At 44.0% G+C, this 14,372-nt stretch overlaps 2 protein-coding genes across 3 annotated transcripts in view; both read right to left on the bottom strand.

Annotated features, from left to right (window-relative positions):
- Positions 1-4,235, bottom strand: part of LOC124854447 (HERV-H LTR-associating protein 1) — a 16,732-nt gene extending 12,497 nt beyond the window's left edge. The window contains exons 1-6 of the mRNA XM_047341877.1: positions 4,200-4,235; positions 3,804-3,857; positions 2,798-2,864; positions 1,912-1,965; positions 1,399-1,479; positions 403-486 (exon numbers count right to left, since the gene is read on the bottom strand). Coding sequence (XP_047197833.1) covers positions 403-486; positions 1,399-1,479; positions 1,912-1,965; positions 2,798-2,864; positions 3,804-3,857; positions 4,200-4,235 — 376 coding nt within the window. The remainder of the gene's footprint in view (positions 1-402; positions 487-1,398; positions 1,480-1,911; positions 1,966-2,797; positions 2,865-3,803; positions 3,858-4,199) is intronic.
- Positions 4,236-7,096: 2,861 nt separating this feature from the next.
- kcnq3 (potassium voltage-gated channel, KQT-like subfamily, member 3) overlaps positions 7,097-14,372 on the bottom strand; it is a 50,604-nt gene continuing 43,328 nt past the window's right edge. For both annotated transcript variants that reach the window (XM_035171507.2, XM_047342125.1), the window contains 6 exons: positions 13,680-13,879; positions 13,443-13,548; positions 11,951-12,082; positions 11,765-11,860; positions 11,597-11,684; positions 7,097-11,259 (listed from right to left, as the gene is read on the bottom strand). In XM_035171507.2, the coding sequence (XP_035027398.2) occupies positions 10,591-11,259; positions 11,597-11,684; positions 11,765-11,860; positions 11,951-12,082; positions 13,443-13,548; positions 13,680-13,879 (1,291 nt within the window). In that variant the 3' untranslated portion in view covers positions 7,097-10,590. The remainder of the gene's footprint in view (positions 11,260-11,596; positions 11,685-11,764; positions 11,861-11,950; positions 12,083-13,442; positions 13,549-13,679; positions 13,880-14,372) is intronic.

Here is a 14,372-nt window from a genome sequence, read left to right on the forward strand (position 1 = left end):
TTCATAATCTGTTTGATTTCCTTTAATTTATCACCATGTGTTTACTCTGCGTATTTAATATGTTTGATTTGAACCATTCACTTCATAACTTAATTTCAATCTTATCATTTTAAACCCTGATTTAAAACCTGCTCTCTCCGGTGGTAACGTGCACGTGAGTGCATGTTAATCCTGTGGATTTTAAAAACCAACACATTAATGATCTTTTTAATAAAGTGCCAATAATGTTCAATAACATGGGATTACATGCAGTTACACACTCACACCGTTAGATGGCACTGCTGACAAAGTAATGTTTGCTACAGATTTATCCCAGATACTGAACACATTGAGACCCACAGTGAAATGGGTTAGGGTTAGGGGGGTCTGACAGTCTGAGCTGTGGTGTCAGTGCTTATTTACTGTTGTACAGCAGCAGGGTGAGCTTGTGCAGAGCCAGTGAGCTGTAGGACGTCACGCTGAGCAGGGAGAAGAGCTGACGGGAGCCTGAGACACAGAGAAGCACTCAGATCGTCACTGACTGGAAATCACTGATCGGTTTGGTTTGATTTCACATTTCAACGTCCAGGAAAATGTCACTGAGCAGAAGTGTTCAGTTAAATCTGAGTGAAAACGTCACATTAGCGTGATGATAACTGAAAGATAAATGTCCCTCGGTGGATCTCACACGTCCACCGATGAAACCACCTTTAGATTCACTAGAATAAAAACCTGGATTTGGATTTTGATCCAAACCAGATCACACACACTCTAAATATCATCCCATAAACATGTCGGACTGTTTCATCAAGATTTATGAATTATTCATTTTTAAAACGTTTAAAAATGTGGAATAAAAGCTGCTGGATTCTGATCTGAAGCACAGTTGAGAGACTTCTTCTCTGAGCCACATGCTTCCACCAAGGTTCATGGAAATCGGTTGAATAACAAAGAAACGCAGATGTCCGAGGTGATTAGAAGCAGCATCAACGGAAATGATCACGTCACATTCCTGGACTTGAGTCTGAGCCTCGAGGCTGAGGTCCAGGTTGGAGATAAACCTGCTTCTGACCCCCCCCCCCCCACACATCATGGCTGCCTCGTTATCCTACGTCTGTTTGGTCTCGTGAATCACAAAAAACTAAACCAACCTGATTCTGATATTGTTGAGTTTATCTTATTTGACAGAACATGAATTGTTGAATCTTTTTGTTTCTCTCATTTACCCAAAAGAAAAATCCTGCAGATGTTTTGTCGACAGGACGATTCCACACAAACACTTCATCTCTCTACTTCCATCAGACGGCGACGGACATCAGTGAACCTGCAGTTTGACTCCGCGGAGGATTCATCATGTGGAACATGAACGATTTACAGCTCAGAATTGATCTGCACATGAATGATATTATGACAACGTACCCGATTGGCTTGAATTTATTAGAGTATTGACGAGGGGGGTGAGGTCGATGGCAGCGGGGTCGATGTGCTCTGCTGGGATTTCTGGGAAATAAAAGCAGACAGTAAAGTCAATGGGAGCGTATGTGATCTCTTTTATGGAATTAGCAGCATCAGCAAAAATGTGGCTCAATAATTGCAGGATGTTCTAAAATCACAGGAAAGTGTCAGAGACCTGGAGCCACTGGTCCCTGGGGGGCAGCCACCTCCAGTCACTGTGAAGCTTAGTCTCATATATTAAGACCATGTGGACTTTTATTAATCACAGATATTCTGGAAGTTTCTCTAAACGCAGCAACACAGAAACTGATCTTCAGGTTTTTCTTCACTTGTTTCTTTGTATACAGACAGAATCATGTAAATAAAGATGGACGACACGTCTCCTGACATGAAGCTAAAACATCTGGGATTCGAACCCAGTGGAGTCTGTGAGCGGAGCTGAGCTGAAACCTAAAAACTAAGCAGTGATAAATGTACCTGTGGAGTCCAGGACGTCCCGTCTGTGTCTGACGTCCTGTCCGTGTCTGAAAGCTGCAGAGACGAAAACCATTTCACAGGTGATTCATTTATTACTTTGACTGTTTTGAAGTGTTTGTGTCCAGGACTGTGCAGAGCAAGTAGAAGTGACGGGGACCATCCTCCTGCTGAAGTGAAGCAACATTCAAATACAATCAACTTGCCTGCAGCTTCATTTGTTCAGAATGTGATCGGAGCTTTGTTCCTGATTCCTGCCGTGTTGGGAGGTTTCTTATTGTAGGGAAATATATAACTCTCATTGCAGTAGAACAAGTAAAACTCCACTTTCAGGACATTTCATTCGTCACATCGACACATTTCTCGCTCCTGATTTAAGAAGACGAAGTGAGGGGCCCCGACAGCAGGAGCCCGTCAGCTTCAGAACCAGGAGCCAAACGTGACCAGTGACGTCTGAGAACCACAACACGAACTGGGAACCAGCAGCTGATTCGAGACGCTGCTCGTGTGGAGGGAGCTCACCTCTTGCTGACATTCAAAGAACCACCTCCTCCACTTTTTAAACAGCTTCTATAACCATATGACCCAACAGGTGTTTTATGAAGCTGAGACAGATATGAATGAAGAAGAGTTCAGACCGACCTGGGATGAAGAAGACGAGGAGTAAAATAGTAGGAACCCAGATGATTAAACAGCAGCGTGGAGACCGTGTGATTCTCTGTGAACCTGCCATGGTCCAGCTGAAGCTCTGCTGTCACCAGAAAAACACAGAAGACGTTCCTCTTGTTTCGGTGTCTCGTCCTCAGCCGGCGTCGGTGCTTGAGTCCGGAACTCGTTTGCAGACGTCTCAGGTTCGAGCCTCTTGTCAAGCGGGCGTGTGGAGTTTTACCAACGTGCTCTGGTTCCTGCACGATGTCGTCATCAGGATGGATCTCCAGCGCCGTCGTCGGGGGAGGCTGCAGAGCACAAAGCTCCACATTCACCACTGGCTCTAAATCTCTCACATCCCTCGTCAGAGACAGACTCCACTTCTGTGGGCGGCAGTTTGACCAACAACCGCACGGAGACACTGAGTATCCACAAATACACTCTACTAAACTGTTAGGTGCAGCAGGAGCAGAATTATCTTTATTATATTTAAAGAGGAAAACATCTTATGAAAAACATTTCACATGAAACAAAGGCCAATCATGAAGTGTGACCACAGCAAATCTTTTAATATCAGTTACAGAAAATATCAATTGATATGAACTTAGATAGAAATGTTAAAAAGTTACAGTGCAGAGTAAGAAATGAGTAATCCTGTGATTTCTATGCATTGACACACTCTCTAGTTTGACCTGCTCCTGTGAACTTCACAGCATCAAACCCAAAATACACAAAATCATGTTTTTATTAACGTGGACGAGCGACACAGGTTTTTCATTTGTCTTGGGGAAGAATCGACCTGGTTACAGAGTCTTTCCTGTTGAGAAGGTTTTGCGGTGCAGGTAAATGAGAAGCTTCTGGAGCGACACACGAGCCGTGGGGAGGATCCGTGAACAATGTGAGGGGGGGGGTCACATTCAGGCAGAGGAGGAACCTGCTGATGGCCTGGGAACAGCTGCCCGCTGGGAGTCGACGCCCATTCAGCTCATGATTATTACCAGTAAGAAATTGAGCAGAGTTATGGAATAACTGGTACATACGATATGTGGCTGTGTTCTCTCTGTGGGCCGTGATTCTACCTCTCAGTACGAGCTGATGCTCTTGATTGACAAGATATAATAAATGTGTATGTTTTACAAATTCATGCTCTGGAAACACAAGCGGGTTAATGGGATATGAGATTCAAAGAATGAAGGGAAACACTGAAAGGTGAGTTGAGGAACTTCCAGTGTGAATTAAACTCTGACGTTCAGAACCTGAAAGCTTCTGTTTCGTCTGCACCTGAAAGAGACGTCAAACGACTGCAAACACAAAGACACATGAGCGATTACAGACTCACACAATAACAACACATGCAAAATCACAACCAAGAGACGCAGAACAACAAATAACAGATTCTACAAACTGCCCACCAGGCACCAGGCAGCCTGGATGTCCTGTTTATATGTAGGACACCCGAACTCTTCACATGACCTCATCTCCCTCATATACCTTATTAACGTATATGAGCAGCGTATGTTATTTATTTGCACGAATGTATTTAATTTATTCACATCCAGGCTTTATGAAAACTTTTATGATATTTCTCAAGCTTTTCTAATGCAGGTTGTATCAAACTGTAAATGAGCAATTACAATGCTTACTTTGCAAAAGGCAAAAGATCCCCACACTAAACCCATGACGTCGAGACGGCTTTATGGTTATTATATCATTATTATATTGTTCATATATATAACTGACATGAAGCAGAAGCTAACGTCCATTTAGCTTAAAGCCTTTTGAAAATCTCTGAGGATAAAGTTGAAATGGTGTCACCTCTATTCACCTTCATACAAAGTCCACTCACGCAATTTTCAATTCAATACTTTATTAATAACTGGTGCAATTGAAAAGACAAAAAAATAAAAAAATCAAGTAAGAATACATTTGCATATTATATCATTGAAAGAAAGATGTGATCTAATACAGAACAGAAATGAGAAATGAGAGAAATGATGCACAGCTCTGAAGGCCACTAGTGTAAAGTTAACTTCCCTTAAAACCCAACTGAAGAAGCACAGAACTGAAGCCGAGCTGCTGTTGGTTCCGCTCACACGAAGCTGTGAGTAATATCCGTTTGTGTTCAGCAGCTTCTCTGTTTCATCCACCAACAAGGCTTCCGAAGCAGAAAGGCTGCATTCACACACAAACAGTGAACAGGGGTTTAAACAGCCTATCTAAATCTGTATTATTTATTCTTTCAAGATTGAAACTAGAAACATTTTGTTATTTAATGTCAGGCAGTTTGTTTTTAACACAGTTGGCAGTTTTTTTGGCACTATTACTATTTGTAATTGTAATGTAGTTGATGCTGTTCATCGAGGCAGGATATGAAATAAGTTTTTATCCATTAATGTCTTTGTTTATTGGATATTTTCAGGGGTTTTAATGAAATGAATGAGTTGAATATTATATATTAACATGTTTGCTTTGCACATCTAACGGAGCAGGAGTTAGCAGGAGCTAGCAGGAGCTAGCAGGAGCTCTAGCTTTCGAACACGTAGGGATGCTGAGGTGCTGTAGCATTTTAGATTTTATTTAATTTCTGATTATTCAGTGTATTTTTCGTCCATCTGATGCACAAATGTGACGAAGACAACGTTGGACGTGAACTGAAAAGATTCCCGTTGTGGTAATAACAGGTTTGATTTGTCTTAAAAACGAATCTGAACCTAAAACCTCGTTAAAACCAATTACCATTTGTATTTGTTCTCCTCTGGACCTCTATCATGACACTTGAGCTCTGTTTGCTGTAAGATTTGAATTAAACTTATGTTTATTGACTGCCTCTTCTCTTCATCTGCTCATGTTTTTGTGAAGTTGAGCTGGATGTGCACACGTTACACGTTTTAATTCTAATTGTAAATGCTAACCCAGCACAGGGACGAACCCAGGGTGTGTTTAGCCGTTAGCGTCGCTCACAGACTGAAGAGTTGGGATCCGTGTAAACGCAGCCGCCCTCCAGGATATTACCAACAGCCGTGTTTTTCAACAGCCACAGCGAGAAAAAGCATTTAGTAAAAAATAAATGACATTGAAAAGAAATGTACTGCAGAAGGCAAAGGCACAAATAATTTATAGCAATCAAAATGTCTGTGAAATGACAGGTCATGTAGAATGTGTGGATCAGTGCATTGCTCGGTTTGCAGTTACAGTGAATGCGACCTCGACAGAATAATCACAGCAAGCACTATTGCCCTCTTGAATACACAGATGCCATAAAGTGCTCCTTTGCATTCACAACCGATGCACGGACCGACAACAACACACACACACACATACACACACACACACACGCAGATGAAGAAAGTAAAAGACACACACATGTAAGTCTCCATATATGTTAAGTACACGTGTAAGAGGGCAACAGCGGGTTGAAAATGTGTGTTTCCAGATTATGGCTTTGAAAGACAGGGGCAGGATTTAGATTTAAGTCACCTACAAAGTTTTTAGATTCATAAAAAAACAGTTCTGATACCGTGCGTCGAAGTGAAATACGTGTGTTTGGCTTTTTGTGAGTTATATTCCTGCAGGCGTCCAGCAAACTGCTGCATGGCCGAGCTTCTCCACAGTTGTTTGTACATTCAGAAGAGAAAAGCCTTCAGGACGGCCGGAGGATAAAAAGTGTGCAGACAGTGAAGTTTATTCAGTTCCAGAGGTTGAAGGTACGAGCCCAGAAACTGAGCTAACCCACAAGATGTCACTGAAACTCAACACAATTCATACTTCAGTGTTTGAATGACTTGCGTGTAGATTTGGGAAAAATATCGTTACATTAAAGGATCCGAACAGGATTAGCACCAGAACCTTGACAAGACACGCGACCGGGCAAATCAAGAGTGAAGGTTTAAAGGTTTGAAACGACCACCAGGGACAACACTGCCAATTCTAACAGTAAAATAATAGAATTCCACCGCACCTCTTAAAACAGCTTAATGCTGCCTGTCCAATTCACAGTTAAAGGGTAATTTTACAATAAACAAGACTTAAGTGTGCAGCTGAAACATGGGTCAGTCACGTTTGTTGAGTTTTCTCTGTCATATAGGATTTTATGTATCATTGATTTCTCATTCTATTTGTCAGAGGCCTGATGCGAGGACGGCGACGGCGAAAATATGTAAAAACACAACATTGAGTAACATGTGGTCACAAAGAGCGAAACAACACAGAATCATGTCTGAGAAGAACACACACACAATCCAAGTGGACAGGAAACGTAACTGGAAACGTGTTTTCACTGTAAAAAGTAATGCTAGCTCTCCGGATGACGTATCGAGGGGGGGGGGTCTCACGTGTAACAACACAATCGGCTCAAGAGCCTTTTTAAAAACACAAGACAATTGTAGTTGTTTCATAAAATAACAAGAGGCAGATTAATGCACTTTCATCAGGACAAAATTTAAACGATGAAACATGTTGATTCAATTTGGAAAGAGGCAAAAATTATTAGTTTTATTAGTTTTAAGAAAATAACAGTTGACAGTTTCTGGCTGATTTGAAAAAGCTTTGTTAAGTGGAGACAGTGTGCTGTATCTAAAACTTTATTTAAACTGTTTTAAATTCCTGAGAAGGTTTGATTCAGGTTCGTTGGAGTAATAAGTCACAATCTGAAAAATGTTTTCATTCCAGGATTCAGATCAACTGTGTTTGCTAGCATCACTTTTTTTTCCAGTGTGTCTTTGTGTCTTTGGAAGACAATTTTTTTTCTCTTCAACAATTTACAAAATATTAAAATGTTTGATTTAACAGTAGTGAGCCATGTGACCATAAACATACCAATGTGGTTTCATGAGTCCAGTGATATCCTTCAGTTGATAAATGTCCGTAAAGAAATGAAGGAAGCAACATTTCCAAAGGAAGCGATGAACCCTCACGAGAGTTTCTGTAAATGTCACTGAATGTTACGAGGCAGCAAAAAACCACTGGTGTTGAAGAATTAAACCAAACGAGACTGAGCGACTCCAGCGTGAACAGGAAGGAAAACAGATTCAAAAGAAAACTGACCATCAAAAGAAAGGAGAAGTGACACGTTACCTTTCTGTGCAGCTGGAATCGTGTCCGAACTCGGTGGACGAGCCGAAAGCGTCACAAAGCTACGACTCAGTATTTTACAAAAGCAAGACGGAGCTGGGAGCTAGTTTCAGCAGAGGACAAATGACGACAGAAGGAAACCGATCGACGGTCATCGATCCGCTTCGTGTGCTCGGGATGAGATGATGGAAACACTAAATACAGAATGACGACGCTGTTGATGATGTTTCCTGCTTCAGAGGCACAATGAATGAATGTCTACATGTCTCCATGATCTCTGTGTCTCTATGTGGTGACCAGTGGTGTTTGAATTGAACGGTTTCAGTCAATACTGTAAGTAATGATAGTAACTGGAATACAAGTAGTTAAGTAGATAATAACAATATAAGTAAGTAAATAAGTGTTTGGTTCACCTTGAGAATTTTACTAATTACTGCTTCCACACCGGGTTTCATTAGGATGATGGAGCGCTTGTTTTGACCTGCTCGGAGCGCCAGGCGGGTGGAGTTTGCCCCCCCGAGGGCGACGCAGGAAGGTTTGTTGCATTTTTAAGAACAGATGATGTGAACGTGATGTAAACAAACATACCTCTGATCATGTCTACATTTAGGAGTCGACAGATTTGCGATGAGCTCAAGACGTATAGATTTCAACAGAAAACCCAGAAAACAGTTGTAATCTTTGTGCGTCTGATTCCAGCGTCCTGACGTCGACGAGTTCTTTCTGTAGAAATAATGTCTCAAAGTGTTTTCATGATGCTTTAGACCGCAGAGTTTGTGAAGGACATAAAACGTCATCAGGCCAAAGATGAAAATCGATGCTGCTGACTTTCACTTTGGAGAAGTTGAAATCTTCGTCGTGGCGATGTTTGATATCATGTGACCTTTGTCTCTCGCAAGCTTTTTTCCCTTCTGGCAGTTGTATCTTCATAAAAATCATAAAAGTGGTGTTAACTTGTGAAGATGATGTTGCCAAAATAAACGTATCGTCTGCAATGATCCAAAAGCTAATGGAAAAATCCATGGAGTTAACCGGGTGATGCTAACTTGCGTGTTAGCCTTCAAACTAACGTTGTTGTCGCAGCGCTCGAACGTTGCTGCGAATCACGAACAAAGCGACGTGGTGGAAGTTCATTTGAAACAATAAGAGCACAGTGGGAGCTGAAGCCCGGTGTGGAGGCTCCTCTGTAAACGTCAGCTGACTCTGAAGGTGCTTGAACATGCTATAACTGTGTAATAATTCAAGTGTGTAGATATAGTTGGTTTTCAGAGGTTACATTCAGTATCAGTGTCGTCCTAAATCTAAAGTAGTAAATGCAGTTAAGGTCTATACGTGATCTTCTGTGAAGCTCCGGCTTTTTAACAAACGTTTCAATCCTCCACAGCCAATCACCTACGAGTATCTTTACATGTCACTTTACAATACAGGGCTGATTTCACTGTCACTTTCATGACTGGAGAGTTTAGTGCAGCGGTGAGCGACAAAATATTTAGACCAAAAGAGCACATTATGTTCCATCGTTTTACTTTTGAAAGATGTGCTGCTCTTTTTGTAATCTCGACATTAATAATATGAATTCATAATAATAGCATTGTGGAGCTGGCAGTATTTATATCACCCGGGACTCCTGGGATCTTATTCTCTGCACTTCGTTCAATCGGTATCCGTCAATATCTACGAGTGAAAGATTTGAGAGGCTCGCCGACACGACACGTTGCCTCCTGTGACTCGTCTTCTGTTAATTATGTAAATTAATCTACAGCCAATCAGAGCACAGGACAGGGTGAGCAGACATACTAGTCGGGGGCTTCTGTTGGGGAAAGATGGTGTGTGAACCCCGGTCACCGGTCAGTTGTCTGGAATAAACTCACAACGACTGCAAATCAACAAGATCAACAAGATCAACAAGTGAAGTCTGTCGGAGCCGGTTCCACTTCCACTCATCCTTTTACCTAAGAAGCATAAACGTTGGGAATTTCAGCTGCTATTTCTCATCGATCACATAAATCTGATTCCATTCAAGTCGGGATGAACTGAACTCAGCCGTCAAGACGCTCAGGAATCTTTGTAAACTAAAGACCTACAGGTGGTTTATATCCCTGAATTCATTTGCCAACAAAGCAGCAGAGATTTAATGTTTTAAATTCTGGCGAATAAGTTTTTTTTTGTCCTTTTCAAGTGGAAAGTTTGGATGCATGAAGTGGTGAAAAACAAGTGAAGAGCACGGTGGTGAGAAAACAAAGTGACAGAAGAGAAGAGGTGGTGAAACACGTCTGCCAGCAACTAACCAGTGTTTGTTACCCAAGTCTTTCTCTATCTCACACACACACACACAAACACACACCAAACAACGTACAAAACAAAGAGGCAGGAGACTTTTGGTTCCAGTATCACGCTCCAACCATAACCCCCCCCTCCAATGCTGCATTATCATGCAAACCATGCAAAAAACAATGAAAATGTTGTCATATAAAAAAACAAGTGTTACAAAATGGCATAGCAAGTATATGTATCCATTCGATCTCCTTCCCGTTTCCTGATGTCCTGAACTTTGCAGTGTCTACACTAAAAATTGCATGCGTTACATGCAGTGCGGTTGGCTTTGCAGCGATAAAGCTTTCGGGTGTATATAGTATGTATATTAATGTCCTTCTTATTTTAGCTAAATTCTTGCGAGGAGTACGCTGTACAGAGTTGAACTTTACAAACGGTCAGGTTTCCCTTTTTCTCTGGGCAGTCTCGATGCCATGGCTCTGTCGGTGCTGGGGGTCGGTGGATGAGATCGTCTGTGGCCTCTGAAGGTCGATGACCTGACCCTTGACCTCGCAGCAGCAGCGGATTAACCCGCCTGCACTCCAAGTTTGGTCCAGAGATTTGACCCAAACTGATTTGGGTTTAGAGGCATGGGTTGGATTCAAGGTCTTAACTCAGAGTCGTGGATTTCTGTGAAGTCACACAAATCCCTCAGGGTGGCGTGTTCCACACAGCGTCACCAAATCCCTCCCCCGTGGAGGAGAGGGGCAGGGGCCCCCCACTGGGAGTGAAGGGGTCCGTTTCAGAGTCAGTTTCCCCCTCCGCCAGGTAGCTCGGCCTGGGTCTCGTCCTCCCCCCCGTGGACAGATCCTCTCCTTCCTCCCCCTCTCGCTCCCCAGAGATGCTGAACCCGCTGGGCGAGCGCTCCAGCTCCTCGTGGTTCACCGACAGCATCGAGAGAGGGGAGTCCGCCCCCCGCCCCCCTGTGGTCCTGCCCAGCCCCACTGACAAGTCCTGCAGGGAGCTGATGGGCAACACCGTGGGACGCTCAGCGTAGGTGGGGATGGCAGCTGGGGGGTTGCGCTGGTAGAGGTGTGACGTCGGGGGTTGATGATCTGGAGGTACACAGACTCCTCCTGCTGACCCCCTCCCCTCTCCGCCTCCTCTTCCACCCCTGCCACAATATGGATTCACCTTGTACGACATGTGTGGAAACGCCTGCGCGTAGTTGAAGAAAACCCGTCTGATCGCACCGTTCCCTGACGGATCGCAGGTCTCCAGGGTCATGTGGGCGGCGCCGGCAGAGTCCACCTGCAGGTGCTCAGTGTGCTGGATGTGCATGTCCACCAGGAAGTCCAACTTCTTCTCCATGTCCTCCACCTGAGACAGAGAGGAAATACTGTAGTACCAGAACTGACCTGTTGGTTGAAAAGTAAAACGAATACCACACCGTCCACCATTTTGGACTCTGTACCATCAACGATCCGACGAGTCAAGTTGGAAATAGATCAGCAGCATCATATTAAAGCTGAACTTCCAAACACCTGGGAGGTCCTTCCCATAATTCTGCCCCATCGGCATCCAGGTCTTAAAAATGTATTATTTTGTATATACTATATTTATACATGTCTACCTTTCTGTTTCACACCTGTAAAGCTGGAAAACAACATAACGTTTGTCACTAAGTCAATAGATGCTTTTCATTTCCAATCCTCACCTGTCGTTCCACTCGGACAAATCTACCCATCATGCTTTGGTCGTCGGCATCCGGCATGGAGGCAGCTTTGGTTATGAAGGACTCGTGCCTGGAACACAGGAACACTGAGTAGATGTGGACTGCACAGACTTTTGATTAAGGCAAACAAACAGAACAGTGGGACAGTACCTGGGTGACTGATTCGGCGGATAGGCAAAGGGCGTTTTCTGAGTTTTCTTGTGTTTTGGGGTGAGGGGGGGTCCAGGGGCCAGAATCATGTCGATCCTTGAAGGAAGAGAAACAGGATGAGCCCGAGGAAGAGGGGACATTTACCTCACTCGAACAATATCAGACATCTGTGATGTAGCTGCCGACCTGGTCTGGAGGTATTTAATTCTGCAGAGCATGTCCAGGTGCCCGGCAGAATACTGCTCGATCACGTCTTTGACATCATAAGGCCTCAGAGTTTCCTTAAACCGCTTCTTGTTCAAGAGGAATTGCATGATCCTGTGAGACAAAGAGTTCAAATTCACCACTTAGGACAAAATGTACTGTACTGTAATATACTGGCGATCTTGTATTCTTTTCTAACGTATCAAGATTTGAGCAATGCATGCTGGAACAAACAAAAAGACGTCAAAGTTTATTCGTAAGCTGTTTGTGGTGGGAGCCGTCCAGACGTCCTTCTCTGTGGCCACGTCCATCAGCTGGAAGATCCCAAGATGTCCGCAGGCCAAATGGGTTTATGAAATCCCTCGAGCACTTCCTCGGTCTGCCATGATCTTCACTGGACATTTGGACAACCTGCACTAGCTCCGTCCAAGCTAAACTTTCCACCTCTGCGAGTTTGTAAAATGTTCACATGACATAAACATTATCTTCAGAGGGTAAATACAAGGTGCAGATGTTCCTGTACCCGCCATTTTGTTCTTTCCGTGAGGCCACCACATTACCAGGGAGCCAACTGCACATGCACTCAACTATCTGTCTGAGGTGTCCACAGTCGTCGACGTGTGCTTCCACTAGCAAGTACAATTAAGGCTGCTTGTGTCTGTGATCTGATTCTTTGGGTCTTTACCCAAATGTCAGCTGGGATTGGTTCCAGCTCCCCCTGTGGATAAGCGGTATAGATGATGGATGGATGGACCGAACATTTCGAAACCACTGATGTTGATCTCACTCTCGCTCAGAAACAAGATCCTGAGCTCCGGAGTTAGCAGAGCATGTGTTTCAGGTATCCTGGCCTCGGAGTCAAGGATCGTGATAACACTCACCGATCTTCACCAGCACCTGGTTTCACTGTTGTCCATCTAATAGATGTTTGTCAAACAGCAGTTAGTGAAGGAAAGCTGGGGTTCACTGCCCTGCTCTGAAATACATGGACTTGGACGTGTCCATGTTTGGATCTGATCAAACCAGACATCGTTCAGTTCTTTGAAAGTCTCCTGCCGCCCACTGAGCTGCGTCCTTAGTTCCACTGAGCTCCCACTGTGAGATGACTTCCACCCTTCCAGAGTCTGTGGCTGCTGCTGGAGCTTCGGCCTTTTTGAGAGTAAGCAGCACTTTCACAGGGTCAATCACTCGTCTCACAGGCCCTCGTGCATTATGTCAGAGATGTTTCCTGTAGATTTACCAGCACATGGATGAGTTGTTCACTTCCTGCAGCCCACACACTCCTGTAGTGGCTGGTATCAAAACTCTGTGCTGTACCAGCGGTTTTATATTTATCGCCGTCACAGAAAGTGGACATGAAATGTTCGGTCATATATTTTCAAGCTTGTTTGATTATTGGTGTATTGACAGAATATCTAAAAATATGGAGCAGGATCAGGATCATAAATCTTGATGAGCGTTTGGAGATCCTGACCTTAGTGCCCTGATGACCAGCTTCAGCGTGGGGATCATCTCCTCCAGGAGGATGTCCGGAGGGAAGCCCCGCTCCTCTAAGGCTGGATCTGCCAGAGCTCCGGAGTCTGAAGAGTCAAAACCAAGAAATCACAGAGGAAGACGAGTTCATTACCAAACCGAAGACAGTTAATAACCATATGATTCCAGCTCACTGCCCGGACAAAGACTAAACCTTTCGATTTCATGTCCTCCGTACCTTCAGAGCTCTGGCGGAGTGTGTAGGCCTTCATGCGAAAGGCGGTGCGGAAGCGTTCCCGGTTACTGAAGCCGGCAGGTTTGGGCTCCTTCGAGGGGCTCTCCTCGATGGAGTCGGTGTGACCTGTGAGCCTCCTGCCCGGCCCCGCTGAGGGTCTGGCATTGGGAAGGCGAACGCGCTCCAGTAAACTCAGCTTCTGGCTGAAACAGGCGAGAAGAGAGAAGACATGAAGTCATGTGACTCGACTGAATGTTCAAATTCAAAGACTGAGATGCAATTTCTTATAAAACAAAGTGAGGTGATGAAAGAATCTCAGCTCAGGGCCCATTTAGCTCCTGTCCTGGAGCTTTCGATCATATGACCATCAGACTGTTTGATCCAGTCCTGGATCCCAGATTTAGAGAAATACTCACAAATCCTATGAATTGAGAAACATGTGAACAAATGCAATATTTAATGTAATATAACCTGAGGGCACATGTACATGTTTCTGGATTATACCTGCACCTTTGCTGGGGTTTGTTTCTTTCTGTGAATAAAAGATCCATTTTTAAACCAAGAAAAAAAAAGATGGAATCATCCTCTTGTCTGACTTTCTTCTCACAGAGGAGACAAAGTCTTCATCTTCTTCTGCCTCAACGTGACAATGCCCCTCTCCCGGCAGAAGGAGGCCTCAAAGAGCTGCGAGGAGAT

This window comes from Hippoglossus stenolepis, chromosome 11 (assembly GCF_022539355.2).
Source record: "Hippoglossus stenolepis isolate QCI-W04-F060 chromosome 11, HSTE1.2, whole genome shotgun sequence".
Taxonomy (NCBI): Eukaryota; Metazoa; Chordata; class Actinopteri; order Pleuronectiformes; family Pleuronectidae; genus Hippoglossus; species Hippoglossus stenolepis.